The sequence below is a fragment of the Clupea harengus genome, chromosome 2 (assembly GCF_900700415.2).
Source record: "Clupea harengus chromosome 2, Ch_v2.0.2, whole genome shotgun sequence".
In the NCBI taxonomy this organism is placed as follows: domain Eukaryota; kingdom Metazoa; phylum Chordata; class Actinopteri; order Clupeiformes; family Clupeidae; genus Clupea; species Clupea harengus.
The window spans coordinates 28,994,347-29,013,839 of record NC_045153.1 but is presented as its reverse complement, the minus strand read 5'-3'; the positions used below and the strand labels follow the sequence as shown (position 1 = coordinate 29,013,839).

The window sequence follows — 19,493 nt, the reverse complement described above, 5'->3', positions numbered from 1 at the left end:
GTTGGGGTTCAGGAGGTGCACACAGGCATAGTGGCGACTAATGCCACCACCAGATCACTGAGGAAGGCCTCACAATCAACTCCTTTGTGCCAGGAGTGCGCGAGTGTGACCTCTGCGTGCCTATAAATAACTGAACTCTGGCCATCTCGTGTAGGCTGATCACCCTCCATACAAACCTTTTCAGCCCCCACTGCATAAAATCTGTTTTCCCTTTATGCAAACACATGCAAGCATACAAACACACACACAATGGTTCAGTTTCAGGGGTCATGGGCCATCACAGACCAATCCTACTGCAGTGTGGCTGGGCAGTGAACCACGGCAGTGAACCATGCACAACGGTATCTTCAGTCGCCCGTTTACCAAGGCAAAACTGGGTGGTTGCTGAAATGGTTCACACTCTCACACGCAGTTAGCAACTTCTGTGCATGTGCAAGTGGTGCGTACATCAGTGACATTTAAACAGATCCACAAGGTCTTCCATCTAGACAGGAAAGCTGAATAGGCTGACAGAGCCTTGGACTACCATGGACTGTGTAGGTGTGGGCATGACGGAGTGGGCTTTGGGAGCACAACGGGACCTAATTAAAGCATAGCCCTGGATGGCCTCCTTCAACTGGAGTGCTTAGCAATGGCTGAAACATCCACCCAGTTCACAGGGATGCTCAAGTCATAAAACCAAACAAGGTCACGTCAGATGTCTCATAAAAAGGAAGACATTCGGATTCAATGACAGCTTAATGCTAAGGACTGGACTGCAGGCTCATAGATGTAAAAAAAAAAAAAAAAAAAAAAAAGCGGACTTGACTGCAGGCACAGACTTGCATGTCAGTAGCCATGATTGTCAGAGTTGCTTAAGCAGGTGTGCATGAAAGCTATGTGTGGGCATATTTCAGACAACTCACATTAGATAAAGTGCCCATGATAAGAGAAAAGACAAACTCCAGACTATGCCACTGGACCTTTCTGCATAGGCCTATATTCAGTTCCATCCAACTGACTGCTCCACAGGCCTGAGAAAACACTACTAATTGACCAGTTCTATCTCATTTCTCAGTGTTGTGGCCAGTGGGGCTTGAGCCTAAGGGGACTGACAGAGTGTGGGCGGAAGCCAAAGCGCTGTGCACTGGTGGCCACTTCAGCTTCAGCGCCTTGTCAAGCTCACACTGAAATCTCATATCAGTACCTCAACCCACTCTTTTCAGACAGGTTCTCCAGTTCTCCTATCGAGACCTAAGAACCAAACTGTGCCAAGTAGGAGCGTTGGTATATTTCTCGTTTACAAGCGCCCAGTCAAAAGAGAAGAGTTTGTCGTTTATCATCTTCAATCAACATACTTATGACAGAGCATATCTGGCAACAGCTGGCAACGTAACCAGCAAATAAGGCAAGGCTTTGTTGAGGCTACAGAGCCTACCTCATTGAAAAAAATGTAAGCAATAAATCAACCAAGAGTTTTTTTTTTTTGTGGAAGGCAACCGTATACACTCTGACACAAACACACGCTACCATCGGCAACACAACAATCCAAAAACCCAGGCTTATTTTCAGAAGTCTGTGCTGTTTTAAAGAATGGGCTCCCTGGTGACAGGCTTTTACTTGTCAGATGGAAGTAACTGCATGGTACTGTAAGGGGGGAAACCGTTCCCAACAACCATGTCTATTTATAGCACCTTGTGTCTGGTAGCTCTGCACAGCACAAAGAGGTAGAGGGGTTACTGCAGTGGACTGCATAGACCATGCTGTTACAGGTTGAGGACCAGATGCTCATTCAACAAGGAGCTAAATACACTAACCACATCATTTTAGCAATTCATGCAAAGTTCACATGCAAGAGAGACACATATATTATATATTTTTGTTCAAAGATATCACACCACTATGTATGGAGGTCAGGGGAAGAATTCACCATTTCAACATGACCAAGGCCGCCTTTTTTACAGCACCATACATGAGCCAACTGGTTACTGTTCATCTCTGGCTCCACAAGTGAAAAAAGAGAGAGCGCCTCTGACGTTCTCAAAGCGTGCTTTTTTTTGTCATGATGATGCTGTTCTGAGATTAATATTTAGTATAATCCGGGTGGATTCTGGGGTAATCTGCTGATAAAAGAGCAACAATGACAAGGAGAAGCCAGTGAGACTTTTGCTTGGCGACACAAACAGATACGACCCCGGAGTGACCTCATCACTGGCCGTTTGGCAGCAGTACTGCCAGGGCACCTGCGTCAGCAGGACTGATTAAGGTTTCAGGGGCTGTCTGCTGGTCCACGACCTCTCATCCCTGGGTCATCACGTTTCTGATTTACCCTGTCCTCTCAATTCTCCCTGGCCTGCCACCATCATGACAGATGGAAGGATTGATTCATCTCCTTCAATAAATGAGACAGACCATTGATAATCATTCTGGTCACATATTACCTGCATATTCCCTGTCCTGAAAGAAGTAAGTGTAAGTGTAAATTCCAGTGATGCTTAGAGGCATTCGGAAAGCAAATTATGTAGAGCGAAACCATCGTTCTTTTTGGGGTGTACTGAGTGCTAATATCATGCGAAAAAGCCCAAACCACACTGAACTGATGTCAAGGGAGGAGCCACGCCTTCCCATAGGCCTACAGACGCGTCTCGTCTTCTCCGCTCCTCTCCTCTCCTCTAAAGCCCCCCCCCCCCCCCAGCTCCCGCACACCTCTTGAGCAGGATCAGAGGGCTTAGCGGCTTTAGTCTCATTAAACACGGTCACACTGACACTTGCTCTTGCCAGACACCGCTCATCTCCCTAATGGTGCAGGTGATCACTTCAACAAGTTTAACTCCAGCACTGCTCACAGGCTCAGAAAAATGTCAACTTCTTCTTCCTCCTCTTTTCAGCCAGTCTTCACTGCTGTTCTGTAGTCCCCTGCAAGGTTCTGTGGTTCTTTCGACATGGCACTAATCTTACTTTTTCTGGCTCCTACCCATTTCCCCTTGGCCATCTCCATGAGACTCTTCTGAAGTGTGCTTGAAGGAAATGTTTCATTCTCACACAACACTCAGTTATGGCAGCAGCCCTAGCCTTCAAAACCATAAATCAATAGCACTTTATATAGAATACAGTGGTCCATTTATTGTACCATCGACCAACAGAGAGGCCGGGTTCCTCCGCGTCAAGCTATATTTTATCTCTTCTAAAGAGGAAGCAGCTCACTATAACACTATAACTGGTAGCAGGAGCCTCTGCAGTCTGACGGGGGGGGGGGGGGGACAACACCTCATCCAAGCATGAAACATATTAGTAGCCTAGCACTGTCACATAGCCTAGCACTGTCAGATGTAAGGACATAGGTGGTTGGACATCATTACATAGTGAACTGAAAGACATGCATTAATCAGACAGAAATACTGACTAAGCCTGTGCATAACAGTCACAGATTTCAAATGGTACTGGGAAACCACAAGCTCGGGGGAGTCAACTTTGAATCATTTTTGTGTGCAACAGTATCAGCAATGATACATTTTTTGTATGTTTTGGCCTACAGTGATTTTAACTCATTTGGCAATGGATTAAAGCTAAATCTCAGGCCAGTGCAAACTGACGTTAGGGACCAGAATATCAGCAGGGAAGGTCACATTAGGGGACAGGACTAAACACAGATCTGTGGCCGCTGGGCACACTGAATGAAAACGGAGAGAGGAGTAGCTGGAATTTGGGGAAGGGGCAGCGCTACCACGGAGGACAAGGAAGCATGGAAGAGAGAAAAAGAGAGAGAGAAAGAGGGAGCATAGATAGGTACACTGAGGGAAACGGAGTGAGTGAGAGAGAGAGAGAGAGAGAAGCAAAACAAAAGCAAGAAAGGAGAGAGGGAGAAAGGAGAAAGGAGAGCGAGGGCAAGTCAGAGTAAGCACTCCCTGGGTAAAGACAACAGGCCTCCACCCAGGGGCCTCCCAGAGACAAAGAAGCCCAATGAAGCCGTCAGCTCAGAACCAAAACACGTTTAGAGGGGGTAGGAATGTGTGGGTGTCATGGCAGTCATAAGGCCCACAGCTGTTCTCAGACACTGTGCAAGCCCCATGACGAAGTACACACAGCCCAGCCAGAGGGCTCGCCTAGGACATGGCAAGACGGGATCCAACCCTGACAAAAACTTTCAAACAGCGTACACACACCCACACACTGATAACCAAACAGCGTACTCACACCCACACACACACAGATATGCAATCTTGCATACCGCCAAATCAGTCCAGTCTGATTAATGACTCTGGGTGTCGCACTCTAGGAAATACTCAGAAATGGCCGTCTTCAAAAGAGACAAAAATGTGACATCTAATCTGATTTCCACGTATTCTAGGCTTTATGAGTTTGTCAAGTTATTGACTAACATCGTAGTACTCTTCTCTAAGAAAAGGAGACTGAAATCTGCTTAACAGCACTTTTTCCTTCACAGATTTCAAACTAGGTTGAAGACCAGACAGGTACTACAGCATCACACATTAAACAAAAACAAAATGTCCCAGAAAGTCCATACATCAGCAGCAAACGAACATTGAGGAGATCCTAAAACACATAGTGCCAGAGTTTCAAACTTACTGATGAGTTACTGGAGCTGCAGCCAGCATGTCCTGTGAGCCAGACGGAGCAAAGAACGCCTGACCACAGCAGTGAGGGGCGAACGGAGACTGTGCTCTTCACGGTGCTAATGCCAGCTGCACCACTCCAGCAGGAAATGGCTCTATCTCTAGAACAATAGCGAACCATGCATGCTATTTCACTGTTTCCTCTGTCTTTGTTTAGTTTTCCCCCCTCTGATTTCTGAGGGCAGCCAGGATGATAAAAAAAAGGCACACAGATAGAAAAAGGCATGGCTAAAAGAGCACTGAGGTTTGCCACACTTGAATTGTATTTCAGACCAAAGTAATCATCTTCAGTTTAGGACCCAAAAAGCTTTGACAAGGAAATTCTGGCTACAACCCTTTGAAAGCACAGTTAAATGGATAGCAAGGACACAAGGCTAAACCTCTATTTGCTGCAACAACAAATGTAGCACATTGTGGATTATTTGGGGTACATTTAGCCTTTAGGCACAGAGGAGCTATTTTCATGCGAAACAGAACTATTTTAACATTCAGCGCTGTGTGATTGATGGCTGCCTGCAGGCCTAGTTTCAGCCTCAATCCAACACAGAGGAGTTAAAGACAGATAAGAGACGTGATTTTGTGGTCCTGCGGTCTTATCTGGTACTGCTAAATGCACACTCTCCAAGCAGGGAGGCCTGTCGTGCTATCAGAGGAAGATAAGGTCATGCAGCCCCCATAACGGAACAAAGTAAAGCATGCTGCAACTCTTCACAGTTAAAAGACAAAGAGACAGTCAAAATGAAAAGGGGGTTTCTTATCCTTTTCAAAATGATGTGTAAGCTGTGTGCATTTTGAGAGCGCTGTGAACACCTCATACAGCCTACCACAAGAAGATATACAGTTGGCCTCCAGATACACAGTTGCACAGACTTTTTGGCAACCATTTTGTTGTCATTATAAAATCTAGGGACTGTACAACCTAATCAAAGTTTCAAACTGCACAAGAGCCGACACACTCCTGAACTACTCCTGCAAGCAGAAAATGTATGCATTTTGACTGAGCTACATTTTGATTCAGAGACCTTCACAAGAGCCTATTTGCAATTATAGAGATTTCAAAAACATCAGTTTTACATGGCAAAATGAAGGTCAAGTGGACTTCCATCTTGTTGCTTTGGGGTTGATGTATCAGCTCAGAAAGGTCAAGGTCATCACAACACAGCTAAAGGGAGGCTATCCTGATGCAGACCCTGGAGATGACACTGGAATAAGGGGGGTGGGTTATTCCTAATTATGAAAGCCTATGAGGGGTAAGGCCCAATTATGTTGGTTTGCAGTAACCCGACTAACTCAATCAAATTGGGCCCGACCTTTTTTTCCATTTGATCTGCCAACTTGCCGACTATAACTTTCTGTTGCAACCGAGTAGGGCAGGAATAGAGGACCTATTAGAAGACTAGAATACGACTACAGTCTTCTAATAGGTCCTCTTTGCTACATGTGTTGGTTATTGGGAGTAAAAATAAATAAATAATTACCTACCCAATTTGTTTTATGTTATGGCAAACCAACATTTACATTACATTTAGTAATTTAGCAGACGCTTTTATCCAAAGCGACGTACATATTTTTTAAGGAAGCGACGAACATATTTTTAAGGAAGGCGTCACAAAAGTCCATTGTTCACAAGCAAAACGACACATTCCACAACCATTCATAGCTGTAGACCTTGGCATCTAACCCACACTTTGTGATGGTGATATAGACGCTATAGGAATTAGCTATACAGCCAAAAGCAGGGGCTGTCTGTCTAAATTCGCACTACCATGCCATTGGTTAAGCCGGAACTGCATGCATTCATTCATTCATTTCTATTACAGCTCCAGGCACTGAGCCGGAGCCCATTACAGAGAACAAGACTTTCACGACCGAGAGCTCCAGCTTGGCTGCTGCAAAGAGGTGGTATGGGTGAATGAGAAACAGCAGATAGTTTTGCAGAGGGGCAGAGAAGACTAGAGGGTGCCCATTAACTCCACCTGTGAAGGACATAAGTTTTATGAGGTAATGAGAATGAAGACTTTTTACTGCCCTCTGTCCTACCGTGCAGTGTTGCCTTCATATAGCTCAACAAATCTGCTACAATAAATGTTCTTCAAATGGCAACATGGCTGAGGGATTCAAAACTGTAAAAATAACCGCAGGCGCGGCCTCTTGCTAAGGCTGTTAGGGCTTCTGTTCTGTTACTAGTCCGTGGATTAGTGCCTGGAAAAGTTCATTTCAAACACTAGTTGCTGGGGGTGGTGATGGTGATGTACCTTAACCTTTGGTTATGCAAGACTATTTTTCCCCCCAAGGTAGAGGATTAAATTCTTGGACCCACCTCATAGCCACAATATCATGTCCTCACGTGAACCATGCCTTGTGTCCATCATCACTACCAATATCCACACATCTGCTTCTCCTCCTACGTGGAGATTCAACCTTGTTTCTGATGGCTAGAAGCTCAGAAAGACTTCTAGTGAGACAGAAAGTCTACTCAAATTGAAAATGAATGGTGGTTTGTAGGGGTGGGAATCTCTTGGCACCTCACGATTCGATTCCGATTCGATTCTAAACCGATTATCGATTCTAAACCGATTATTGATTATCAATTCTAAACCGATAACCGATTTTTAAAACATTTGAGTTTGCTACTCAGAGTCTCAAATCACTTCCTACTTTGTGTTTGATAATTAAAGAAAATCAACAGATGAATTACCTTCTCTATTTTTTATTAGATAAAAAGCTTTTCCTTGTCACAATTATGACTTTCAATGAACAATGCAACAATCGATGCAGCTTCCATTTCAACACAAAATGGATGTGTAAAAAAAAAAAAAATTAATTAAATAATAAAAAAAATTCAAAAAAAATGTAAAAAAAAATTTTATTAAAAAATCGATTATCAACTTTTCTGAATCGAGACAGAATCGTTCTAGAGAGAATCGAGAGAAATCGAAGAATCGATTTTTTTTCCCACCCCTAGTTGTTTGAGAGTTCTGTGTTCCCACAGACCCATTTCCAGATAAGAAGTCAAGTTGAAGAAAATAATGCATTTCCCAATGCCAAGTCCAATGCCCAAACCCATTCTGGTACCACTACAGGGGAGAAAGAGGGACAGAAACATCGGTTTTCCATCAATAAATCCCTTTCCCACCTCAGCAAAAGGGTGTTTTGGATGATCAAAATAAGCATCTGGCTGCTACGCTTCAAAGCATGCACACTTCCAACAAGCTCTTTTACTTTGAGGTCCCACTGGTGGCTGCCTGGCTTGGCCTCTCGTCGTCTGCTCTGCTAATGGTGCTACATGCCTCATCACGACAGCCCTGCCTGCTGTGGCCTGCTGGCATTCTTCGAAACCCAGCTTAGGAAGCACACATGCCCATAAGCTCCTTGATGTGTGCTAGCAAGAGCAGTAAAATGTGTTTTTTATTGACAGTTGCGAGTGTGAGAGTCTAAAGGCCCTCAGTATCATAATTAGCCACAGTTTTCCAATACCCATACACCTATGTTGAGCACACACACACACACACACACACACACACACACACACACACACACACACACACACACACACACAGCAAAGGGAACCATTCCAGAACTCAGCTTGGGCTCCTGGCCCCACACCTCCCCACCAAAACACACCAGGCACATTTCTCCTGTGGGGGAGGCTGGAGTAATGGAACCCCACTGAATCACATGAATAAGTGCTTAAAAACGACAGACCTCCACAAAAGCAGAGCGTTAATGTCTATTCATAACAATGACATATTAAATCTGAGTAGATAACTCCTCAATGAATTGTGGATGTCCCCTTTGGCAACACAGAGCCGTGAGCATTTAGCAAATTCATCAAAGAGGCAAAATACACACACCCTTTCATTCTCCAATGAGATTACTTAACAGAAATATTATGGAAACTGTAAAAAGAAGACAGTGACAGCACCCAAATCTCATTACTCCACAGTAATTCCCATTGTTCTTCAGGGGTTTTGTTATTGTATTGTAACTCTTGTTCCACCTACAAAGCCATATTTCCATTGAGATATTTTTCCAGAGAAATGGATGTCTATGAACAATGGCATTTCTGTGGCTCAGTAGTCATAATACCATATTTTATTACACAGACACATAGAGATTTACAGAGGAATCCATCGAGCAGTAGGCCTATGGTTTAGAGAAAGTGGCGAATTAATGCATCACTGCTGGTAAAAACACAATCCTGTCCTGCTTGAAGAAGGCAAAAATGGATGTATGCAAATAGTAAAAACAGTCCTAAATACTTTCCACTTAATCCAAGAATTTAATACTATCAATTAACTTCCTGCAACCTCCACCTGGGTTTTTTCCTCTCCGTCAGAAAAGAATCCCTTGACAGGCTGTGTCAGGTTAAGCCCATCTTTTGAAGATTACTTCTGAAGATTCTTTTTGCAGTCCATAGTCCTAAAAGAGGACTAGTGAGCTTCCATAATCCCTCACTGGCAGCTTCTGATAACTCAGAAAGGCAAACCCTAATGGTTTAGGTGGTTCGGTGGCGCTGACTACCTGTCTATATTGCTGCATAATGTCCACTGATCTTTCAAACAAGAGCTGACAAACTACACATAATCTGAGTCTCTGTAGGAGGCTTAACCGAAATATATGGCAACATCCAATGCCAAGACCAATAACGCTTTTTTCCATTTAAGACCAGGGCCAGCCCAAGGCTTTTCCTCGGGCTTACGCACAGGTGAATAGACTGTGTCTTCTGTTTCCAATATAAGTTGTAATATCGAGGGCATTCGCATACAGAGAACATCTCAACGCTATAAACTTCTAAACGATGCTTAACAACGGTCCCGCAGGTTCATGTTAAAGAAATAAACAATATTTGAACATGAAATTGTTGGAGACGGCTCTTGATTCTTTTGCAATTGATTTATCCGTTAGTTTTTCTTTACAAATGCAAGCTAAGTCATTTCCATTGCTAGGCAACTTAAACTAACTAACTAACTAACGCTACCTCTCTGATTTTAAATTTCTCTGGTTTAATTGTTGCATTGCATTCCATTCAGAAAGTCCCTAGTTCAGCCCCAATTCAGCTCTGCCCCACCCCAGGACCATGAGGCCATCTAGGCCAGATAGAAACAAAAGAGGTCCGAAGCGTTTCCCCAGACACCGGGGTTTTACCCCATAGTGGAAATGGGCCATCAGTGATGTTTCTTTTATTCAACTCGAAGGACTTTATACATTCTTGGTTTGATTGGAAGTCAATGAATGAATAAAGAGCCAGAGTGTGGTAGTACCATGCGGCAGCACGGGGGGAATGTCACATATCAGTGTCAGGCTAATGTACCTTGAAATGTCACTGAGAATAACAACTGCTTTACTCAGCCACCCCGAAGACACGGTGACAGACGAGAAGAAAAAAATGAAGGTCTTCCAGGCACTCCATCATCTCTGCACCTCAAATCAGCCAATCACCATTAATCTGGTGATCCTCATGTTTTTGGGAAAGGGTGTAAACAGAATGTGAACCAAAAACCAAATTTAAAAAGAAAATAAACAGCAACAGCAACACTTCATCCCCATAAAGGGGGTTTACACCTCTACTAAATCAGAAAAGGGGAGAGGGAAAGACTCATTTGAACAAATGGCAACAAATTCCCATTAATTAATAAAAGTCATTTACCAATGCTATAGTGCAATTACCTTTCACAGATAAGGCCTTGGTGATCATTTCCCCTCTATTTTTGTGGAATTGGTCTTGGTTCATTTCTTTTCCCAAAAAATCTAATCGTCTCCAGGAAAAAAAATCCACTGCCATGCGCTACCCACAAACTTCATATGAATAATTCAGAGCCATCTGCCACGGAGAGGGAGTGATGGATGGATTGAGGGGTTTTAGATTGTGTTGCTATGTGATCCTCACAGTGCAATTCTCTTCCTATCCACCTCCCACCAGAAGCAGTCTCCCCTTCCAGGTATGTGATGGTAGTTGTGGTCTTAGGTTCTCGTGAGAGGGTGTATTCCCAAGGACGCCCCTACCATATGCCCAAAGCTCTTCCAAGCAGTGGTGGGAGGAACTGTGTGGACAAGGCGGAGAGCAGGAGACTGATGCATAGACTTGAAGATTGACCTTGTGACATATGCCCAAGGAAACATTTATCTGGCACAGATCAAGGAGCGCCTATGTATGAAAAGGTTTCGATAAAGAAGTGCCGTGCTATCAGTTACAACAGCGGCATCTACACGTAATCAAACATGAACGGCCTCAATCGGGGGGGAAAAACCGACCTAGTAATAAGGAAGCTAGATTAAACTAATAAGCCTTGATGTGGCATGGAAGGAGTCAGCATGATGGCTACCAAGATCCCAGCCATAGTTCTGGCTGGATTAAAGTTTCCTGTGAGAGCCTGGCTAAGTACTCTCCCAGTATAATTAGGGTGTTAAAAAAAGAGAATGGTGTGGTGTGGCATGACACCGTGGGGTACTGAGGACGAGAACCCTAACAAGCTCTGGCTTGGCTTCAGTCGTGGCTCAGTCCCATCTCTGTGTTTATGTTCCAAGCAGGGGAGTTGCCTTCATGACGATTTATTGACGCAAGATCCCCTCGGCCGGGCCTGCCAGCAATTAATCACGGCGGGAGAGAGGGGCTTGTTCAGACGGAGGCCCTGTGAGAAGCTCGCTCCCTCGCTCGCTCGCTGGCGCACCAGATCCCAAACCAGGCGTGTAACCTACTTGTGGACTCTATGCCACATATGGCCGGTGGAGCCAAGATCACCACCCAAGTGTAACACTGACAAAGGCCTCTCACTTCCCACACGCCTCCCTTTTCTAAAGGACACGAGAAGGGGGGGGAAATGATTTTGCTTTGAAATACAATGAGGTCAGAAAATGCGATGCAAATGCAATCTTGACAGAAATCTTTGACAGTGAGGCTTTAGGGGGGGGGGGGGGTTGGAACAAAAGCTTCAGAAATCAGATTCTCATTGTTTCAGTCATGAGAGAAAGGAATCAAGAAAGGCAGAGGATCCTAGAAGCCTTTTCATTTGGTCCTTTGCTCAACATGAGCTGAGGCCCATCCAGAGTGAAAAAGGGCCCTTTGGATCACTACATCCCCAAATTGGTCACACACACACACACAGCTGTTCTCCCATGGGCACCCCAAGGCAGAATGCTGAGCCACCTGACCGCCGGCCATCCCAATGCGCCCGCCAGCCAGGGTCCAGCCACCACCTGCAGGGCTTCAGAGAAAAGCACTGGATTCCTGCATGTGTGTCACTGTATCCCATTAAAGCCCCTGCATTCTTGAGGCTCCACCAGAGAGCTTTTCTGAGCGCAAATGAGCGCTGGGAGTGCGGTGATGTAACTGTTGAACTACTCTTAAAACAACATGACATCAACATGCATAGTTGCGGCACAGAAAAGTAAGTTTGCTTCACATCATCAAGTACACGGATGAAAAAGGGACAAAAAGTGCGCCATGTATATAAATTAAATGTCAGGTATTAAAGTATGCCAATGATATATAGCATTTGCCAACGAAGCCTAATGTGTGATAAATCATCTTTGTAAAACTAAAATGTATGTTGGTTTAACAACAAATTAGTAGAAAACAAAACATGCCAAAAACTTCAAACATTCAATCAATGTCTTGATGCCAACTAATTTTGTGTAAATATGAAATCCCATTACATTTAACTGGCTCAAGTAACACACTCTCCCCCTTCATGATCCCTTGATGCGGGATTAAGTGTTACAGAACTACCCCTGTGTCATCAGCAGGGCAAAAAGAAACAAGCCAGACACCATGGCAACATCACACTTTTTCCTGGTACAAGTGGAGCGTCATGTTGGGTCTGCAAGTAAACCTTCAGTGGACCCCCAGATATATTTTCAAACAAATTTTTCACTGCTTTTAATTGTGGTTTGCCATTTTTTGGATTACAAGATTGAAATAGATGTACTTTTGTATGTATTGTTCTTACCAACGTCCAATATTTTAGATATGTGTAGCTCTGCGTGTGTGTGTGTGTGTGTGTGTGTGTGTGTGTGTGTGAGTGTGTGTGTGTGTGTGTGTGAGTGAGTGAGTGAGAGAATGACACTGTGGTGGCACTAGTACATCCCTACAGCATCTGCAGCTGGGCTGAGTTGAGTTGTGTCAACACTGACTGCCAACCAGGCTCCTAAACGTACCCTCTACCCTCAGGCCATGGCATAATCAATACCAGCCATGTGGTGCAATAAAGCCTCCAAATTCTTAGTCCTGACAATGGGCACCCCACCATGCTCTGGCCAAAGGCTAAGCATCCAAGACAATGGCCTCTGTCACCCACCAAACAGCATCTGGGGGCCAGGCCAGAGGGACTGGGAGGAACCTTGGGGTTGTAAAGATGTACCTTGATGATTACCTAGGTAGCCACCTTCTTACCTAAATTAAAAACAATTGGTTACAAGCTAACAAACTCACCTGTTAAAAAAAGACCTTATTGCAGCTGATCCTGAGTCAAGACAAGGGCTCGACAGACTGCTTTTACTAATCAGCGCCTCACACAGCAGAGACTCTCCGAGTGGGAGTAAAGTGTAAACATATGGAAATTCTTTTCTGGTGTGGAGTGTAGGGCTGAACGATTTGGGGAAATAATCTAATTGCGATTTTTCCCCCAAATATTGCGATTGCGATTTAATATGCGATTTTTTAGTTTTATCCTAATTTTTTTCCCAACAAATCGTAATGAATGATTTCAAGATGACCAACACAATATTAGATACATTTAGTGTAAAATATTATTTCCCACAATTAAAATGTTTATTTAACTGCTTATTACAGAATCAAGAACAACAAATCGGTGGCTTTGCCACTGTGCATTTAAGTAATTTTAACAAAGTCATTGTAAGAATAAACACAAGGCATGCACTTTTTAAACACTGGGCAAAATTTACCATCTTAAAAAAAAAAAAAATTTTTTTTTTTTTTTAAGATCACGTTTTTAATCGCGTTCTATCACATCGCGATTTAATCGCAAATGCAATTAATCGTTCAGCCCTAGTGGAGTGGACCCCTTATCATGGTGAACGTACACATGGAAGTAGAACCATAGGACCATGGGGTGCCAAGAGGATGTGTAGGTAATATGCTACTTGGTGGATGCTAGTTTGGGTTAAATGCAAGTGGTAACCGTGCTACTGGCCCAGTAGCTGAAACACATTAACTGGCATTGAGGGAAAGCCAGTAGTTGCCTGTCAAGCTCAGGTGAATTAGCGGGCTGAAATTAGCACAGAGGCAGTAAAACCACACCTTCAATCTAGACTTGGGCACACCTTAAAGTCTGTGAAAATCAGCGCGTCGGTGTGAAACAAAGAGGCCCAGGGTGACCTGGCCTGGCCTCACCGGATAAGAGTGTTTGGCCTACACATAAATAAGGTCATACAAATGTGTGTCAACAGGAACTGACATTAGCCGGACAGTATGGTGTGAAAAAAGGCACAGGAGAAGGACAGGCGGGAGCGGAGAGGAGGGGAAAGGCAGGTCAGAGGGTGAATCATAAAACTTGCATTCCTTGAACAGACAGGATCATTGACTATTGTACAAACACATGACTTGTTGCTTATCTTTGTGCCGTTTGTGGGTCGATGATATCCGGAATTCTAGGAAACCCGTAAACGAGTATCAAGTGCTAACTGTGCCTCAGAGATTAATGCCGTTTAATCTTTAATCTGAATGAGCCTCTATTCAAAAAAAAAAGGAACAGCAGCTTCCTCGAAAAAAAGAGGAAAGGTTAGACAGCACGTGCTGAACAAGGACGGCAACAAATTCAAACATTCACGAGGTTGCTTAGCTTGTCAAAATCATTTCACCACAAAACGGTCAGACAATTCTGCAAATTGCTGAGAATCCAATTCAAATGGACAGTGGCCAGAGTACTGTACGTACAATGCTTGTGGTAGACAGGAAAGCTTTGGGCTTACCATGCCAAACACAAACAGGCACACTACCATCTTTTATGGTTCCTCTGGGAGGCATGGCGTGTGTGCAGGAATGTCCTGGAGTTTAATGGTACAGAAGGCGGGGGTGAGCTTCTAGGGGAGCAGAGGGCAGAGGGCGGCCTGGGAAACCCATCATGGGGCAATAGGGGCTGCAGATGCTGGGGGTTGGTGCGGTCTGCGGGCTGTCAGATGCCTATGACTCCTAGCACAGAGCTCAAGGGCCCAGCCGAAGGGCCCAGCGGTGCTGTTGTGGTGGTTGGGGTTGTAAATATCTCAGCATAACAAAAGGAGGACCTCCCTCAGATTTGCATACCTCTAGTCTCCTCCCAAACAGGACTCATGTCTGTATCATCCTCATGGACAAAAAAAAGATTTTGCAAGACTGTGCAAGAAAAAAAATACACACTGACCAAAGTATTGTGCAAAGCAGAGCATGAGAAGAAACACATTTTTTAATTAAACATGTGCATTTTAAACCCGACGTATGATGTCCAAAACCACTTGCTGAATTAGTTTTTTCCCCAGCTTCTATTGACACCAAACATCACTAGATCTAATCTAGCCTGATTAGGGAGTGTGCAAAATGAACTCTAAAAATAGCAATACAAATATGTCTCATATCTGTAGGGACAGAGTACAAGCTGCATTCTCATACAGTTCCATCACTTCTTTCTAATTAGAAAACCCCAAGCTTATCAAGCATAAATTCAGTGCAAACAAGGTAGTTTAGTGTTCTGACTACACACAACATGTCATATGGATGCCACTTATTTTAAACTATGTGGTTCAGAAAGTACTTCTCACAGTAGCAATACAATACCAACTGCTGAACTAAGTAAAGCATAGACATAACATGAGAGAGAGAGGCAGCAACAATAGGACAAGGACAAGATGTAATCTGCCAAACAAAATGAGGGGCGCCCTAGACTAAGGCCTGACCTCTGCTGAGCTGACCCTAGGAGCAGACTGGTGTTTGTGATCTCTCTTAGGTTCACTGTGGAGGCGGGAATCTTCACTTGACTCGTGATGCAATTACGATTCAATGGGTAACTATTCGATTATAAAATGATTCTCTATGCATCACGATGCATCTTGTCCTTGTTTTTTATTCATTAATACAAGCACTCAGATTTGAACTCTATTTTACTTTATTAAACAGCTGTTTTTTTTTTTTTTAAATAGAAAGCCCTGCATTACATAGAAAGCTGTGTTCTTTCTTTTAAAGATTACCCAGCAGTAAGCCTATGTCTAAATACTAAATATTCTGCATCCTACTGCATTGCAACTACACAATCTAAAAGTTCCCATTAAACCAAAATTCTGCCTTTCTATTAGGTCTGCAAGATAATTCAGCTACTGTTCAATAAATAAATATATATAACATACGAACAGCTGGATTGTATAAGATCAAATATGAGTATCCATACCACAAGGTGGTATGAACAGAAATTAATATGTAGGCCTATCTTTGGTAAATACATGTAAAATCGTGGATTGTATTTGACTAATATGACACAGGAAGAGGTATCAAGAAGGCCACTAGCATTAACCTAAGCAGCAGAGCTATATTAAAGCTATGTGTTCATTCACTGATGTGTTGACATAGTCGCAGGAAAATTAATTTAAAATCTAATTGCTGCATCTGTGGCAGTCATGGTAGAAGGATTTGTTTACATTAACTTTACTTGCCTAGCATCACAAGACCCTAAGGAATGTGTAACATAACATGTAATATGTATTGCCAGTGTTAATCTGTAATTCTGCATTTATCTTTTTTTTTTTTTTTTTTTTAAATGTAATTACTTAATATCCCTGCATCGATGCAGAATCTTTCGTGTTAGCATCGAGATGCAACCATCATTTTCCCCAGCCCTAGTGAACTGGTCCTCTGGATCCACCTTAAGAGGATTAGTGAGCAGGGAGACAGAGCTCTAGAGGTGGCACCACTGTCCAGGTTTGGCACTCAGCTCACACTGAGAAAAACCCATTATGTCATTAGATCAACCCTGGGATTAGCAAGCCCCATCGTCAAATGCTACCGTCTTGTGCCACCGGGCTCACGATTAGTGTGACTGGCTAATTAGGCTACCTCCAAACACATCCAGAGAGTGGCTGACTGACAAAAAAAGAGATGTGAGATGCTCGGACTTGGGTGAGTCACTTCAAAAAAGAGGAAAATAATAAGAATGTGAAGTTTGTCAACAGAAGAAATGAAAGCTGAAACAAGACACTGGTTAAAATGTGCTGAGATTGAAAAGTTTCAGTGGAAAAGGCCTGTATGACTTCAGATGATAACATTTCCAATACAACAGGAGTTTCTGCATTCAAGCCCTTATGAATGTTGAAGATATTTTTTAATGAATCATTGTGGAGCAGTTGGGATTTGAAATGTGAGAAGGCCAAAACCATTTTCATCCTCCCCTTCCTCCTCTGTCTTTCTGGCACAGTTACCATGGAGAGTGAAGGCACTGCTAGCAGGGCGAATAAACCCAACTGCATTACAGACTAAACCTGAGGCCTTTACTGTAAACCAAAACACTCAGAATGGAATCTGGAGGGCCTGTGAAATATCACCTCAAGCACACACGAATAGAATGACTGGACGGCTGTGGTTAGAGAAACTGGAAGGATCAAAAGCCAGGCATGGCCAAACAAACTTACAAAAAAAAAAAAAACATTTTAAGTTTGACGACCACAGGATCACAAATGAAAACAGCGTACTGGAGGAACAAGCCATCGCAAATAATGGCATGCATACACTCGGCACAATTCTCGCCAATCAAGAATGACTTGCTTCAGTTCGAGACAATGCACAAAAGGTGAATGTGGTGAGAGGGATCACGGCTGTTCCAGTAAGCACTGATCTCGCTTTCAGGTTCAAACAACCAAGAGGGCCTACAACTACACGGACAATGACAAATGGACAAAGCTTAGTGTGACCCTTTCCATTTCCTCAACTTGATACATTTACTTTCTGTTTGTTTTGTTCTATGGCAAAGCCACTTTGGCAGCGGTGTTGGGGATGGCTCACTGAATGAGAATCAAATAGTTGGCTGGCATCTCAAGGCTGCTCTTCACCCCTGAAGGCCCGTCACATGCTAGTCCTGTTCATACAGCCAGCTGCCAAGAGGGTCTGGTTGGTAAACACAGAATCCTGGACAGCAAAACCAAAAATATCCCTCCTTTAAAGACACCGGACTCAAGCAAAGGCCTGCCCCTACATGCACCTCATGGTAATGCCATGTGGAATCTGACCCAACTGAGACAGACAAAGAAATTACATATAGAGACTAATTTGAGGAGCAAAAAGGTTGGTCACAGCCACTGTGAAAGACCACTTACCTGGGTGACTCTGGGAACTCATTGTTGTAGTCTCTCTCACAGATGAAGAGGAGGATGCTGTAGACAGTGGAGGCGGAGAGAGAGAAGAGAGGAGTGGAGTGGAGGAGGTGTGCTGAGCGACCCTCAGTGCTCCTCGGAGGCACACGGATGGAGCACCATCCACAGGGCACCGGTGATTCGAGAGTCAAGCACTGGCGAAGAGGAGGAGGAGGAGGAGGAGGAGGAAGAGGAGGATGAAGTCAGTAGAGAATTCTCTCAGGCGTTCATAGCAGCCAGCCGGGGCTCTGAGCGAGAGTAATCCAGCTCCGTTGGCTGTGGAATGGGTCCGTCAGTCAAACTAAGACCTGTCAATCACACACACAAACACACAGGTTAATGTAATATTAGGTAATGATACCCATGAATGACTAAGGATGTAACATTAGGTTATGATACCCATGAATAACTGAGGTTCCAAATAAGAAAAATATATTTTGGTTCAGTGGCTCAACTCACAACTTAGTTTTAGCAGGCCTCCACTTTTAGCCACCTGCTCACTTCTGTAAACATGCTGCTCTAACTGCTTAGGACTAATCTGTTTGTACACAAATCCCATCAATGTATCAGGTAAAAACAACATGGGATACATACATTTTCATTCACACTCAGTTTTCCATAACGATAAAGTAACATGTGTTGTGCACCACATGGTCCCGACTAGCAACCGCACCGTATATAAACGGCATTACAGTATTTTATGTAATTTTACAAAACAAACTTGTGTATTAAACCTAGTTTATTCAACGTTACATCATTGCATCATGTAAAATTAAATGCTATGTAGTTACTACATTGTAGTACCGATACTAGCTATTTAAAAGTTGTATGAAGTAGGGATTAGCATTTCAAGCACAAATACTCCCATTATGGTATTGCCACCCGACTGTACTTAACAGGATGGTACTAGCACAAACATCCACATGAAGTGAAAACGAGCAAGGTCTCATGCCAGCTATAACTAACTTAAGGAACCTTCAAAGCAGTTGGCAGTTGCTACGATGTGTTAAACTGCCAAGTTAAACTGATGTATTTGGGGGCAAAATAAAAAAGCTGCACCATGCACTCTGAGGGGTTCTACCTTTACCTATATAATGTTACAAGTAAAATGAGTATATAACTTCAGCCAGATAACTAGCTATATTTCCATGCCATTTAAGGTTATTAAATAGCTAGTTAGTAAGCTAGCATAGCAACAAGGCAAGCATAGCAACCGGGAAACACTGTTTGAAGCATAGCCTGAAGCAAAGTCTAATTTCTCATAATCAGCTCATCAATAAAAGGCAGTCTTGGGTTCGAACTGATCACAAGTAACTACAGATGATGTTTAATGTCTTTACATAGACATTAAACAATCCGGAGAGAAATAATGGGATATCAATGGGGCAAGGGTTTACTCTGATATCAATGTAGGGATTGAAGGGGGAAAAGACCCCCGCACCCCTTGTCCTTCTCGAACATGTTAATCAAATGATTCCAATTCACAGTGAAGGATTAACATCAATGATACCAGGTCGCCAGGGGATAGATAAACGATTTGACACTCAATATATG

The 19,493-nt window shown here is 43.4% G+C and overlaps 1 protein-coding gene across 5 annotated transcripts in view; it reads right to left on the bottom strand.

The window, feature by feature from the left end:
• Positions 1–19,493, bottom strand: part of hdac4 (histone deacetylase 4) — a 161,366-nt gene that overhangs the window by 129,971 nt on the left and 11,902 nt on the right. For all 5 annotated transcript variants that reach the window (XM_031560032.2, XM_031560027.2, XM_031560040.2 and 2 more), the window contains one exon: positions 17,904–18,247. In XM_031560032.2, the coding sequence (XP_031415892.1) occupies positions 17,904–17,925 (22 nt within the window). In that variant the 5' untranslated portion in view covers positions 17,926–18,247. The remainder of the gene's footprint in view (positions 1–17,903; positions 18,248–19,493) is intronic.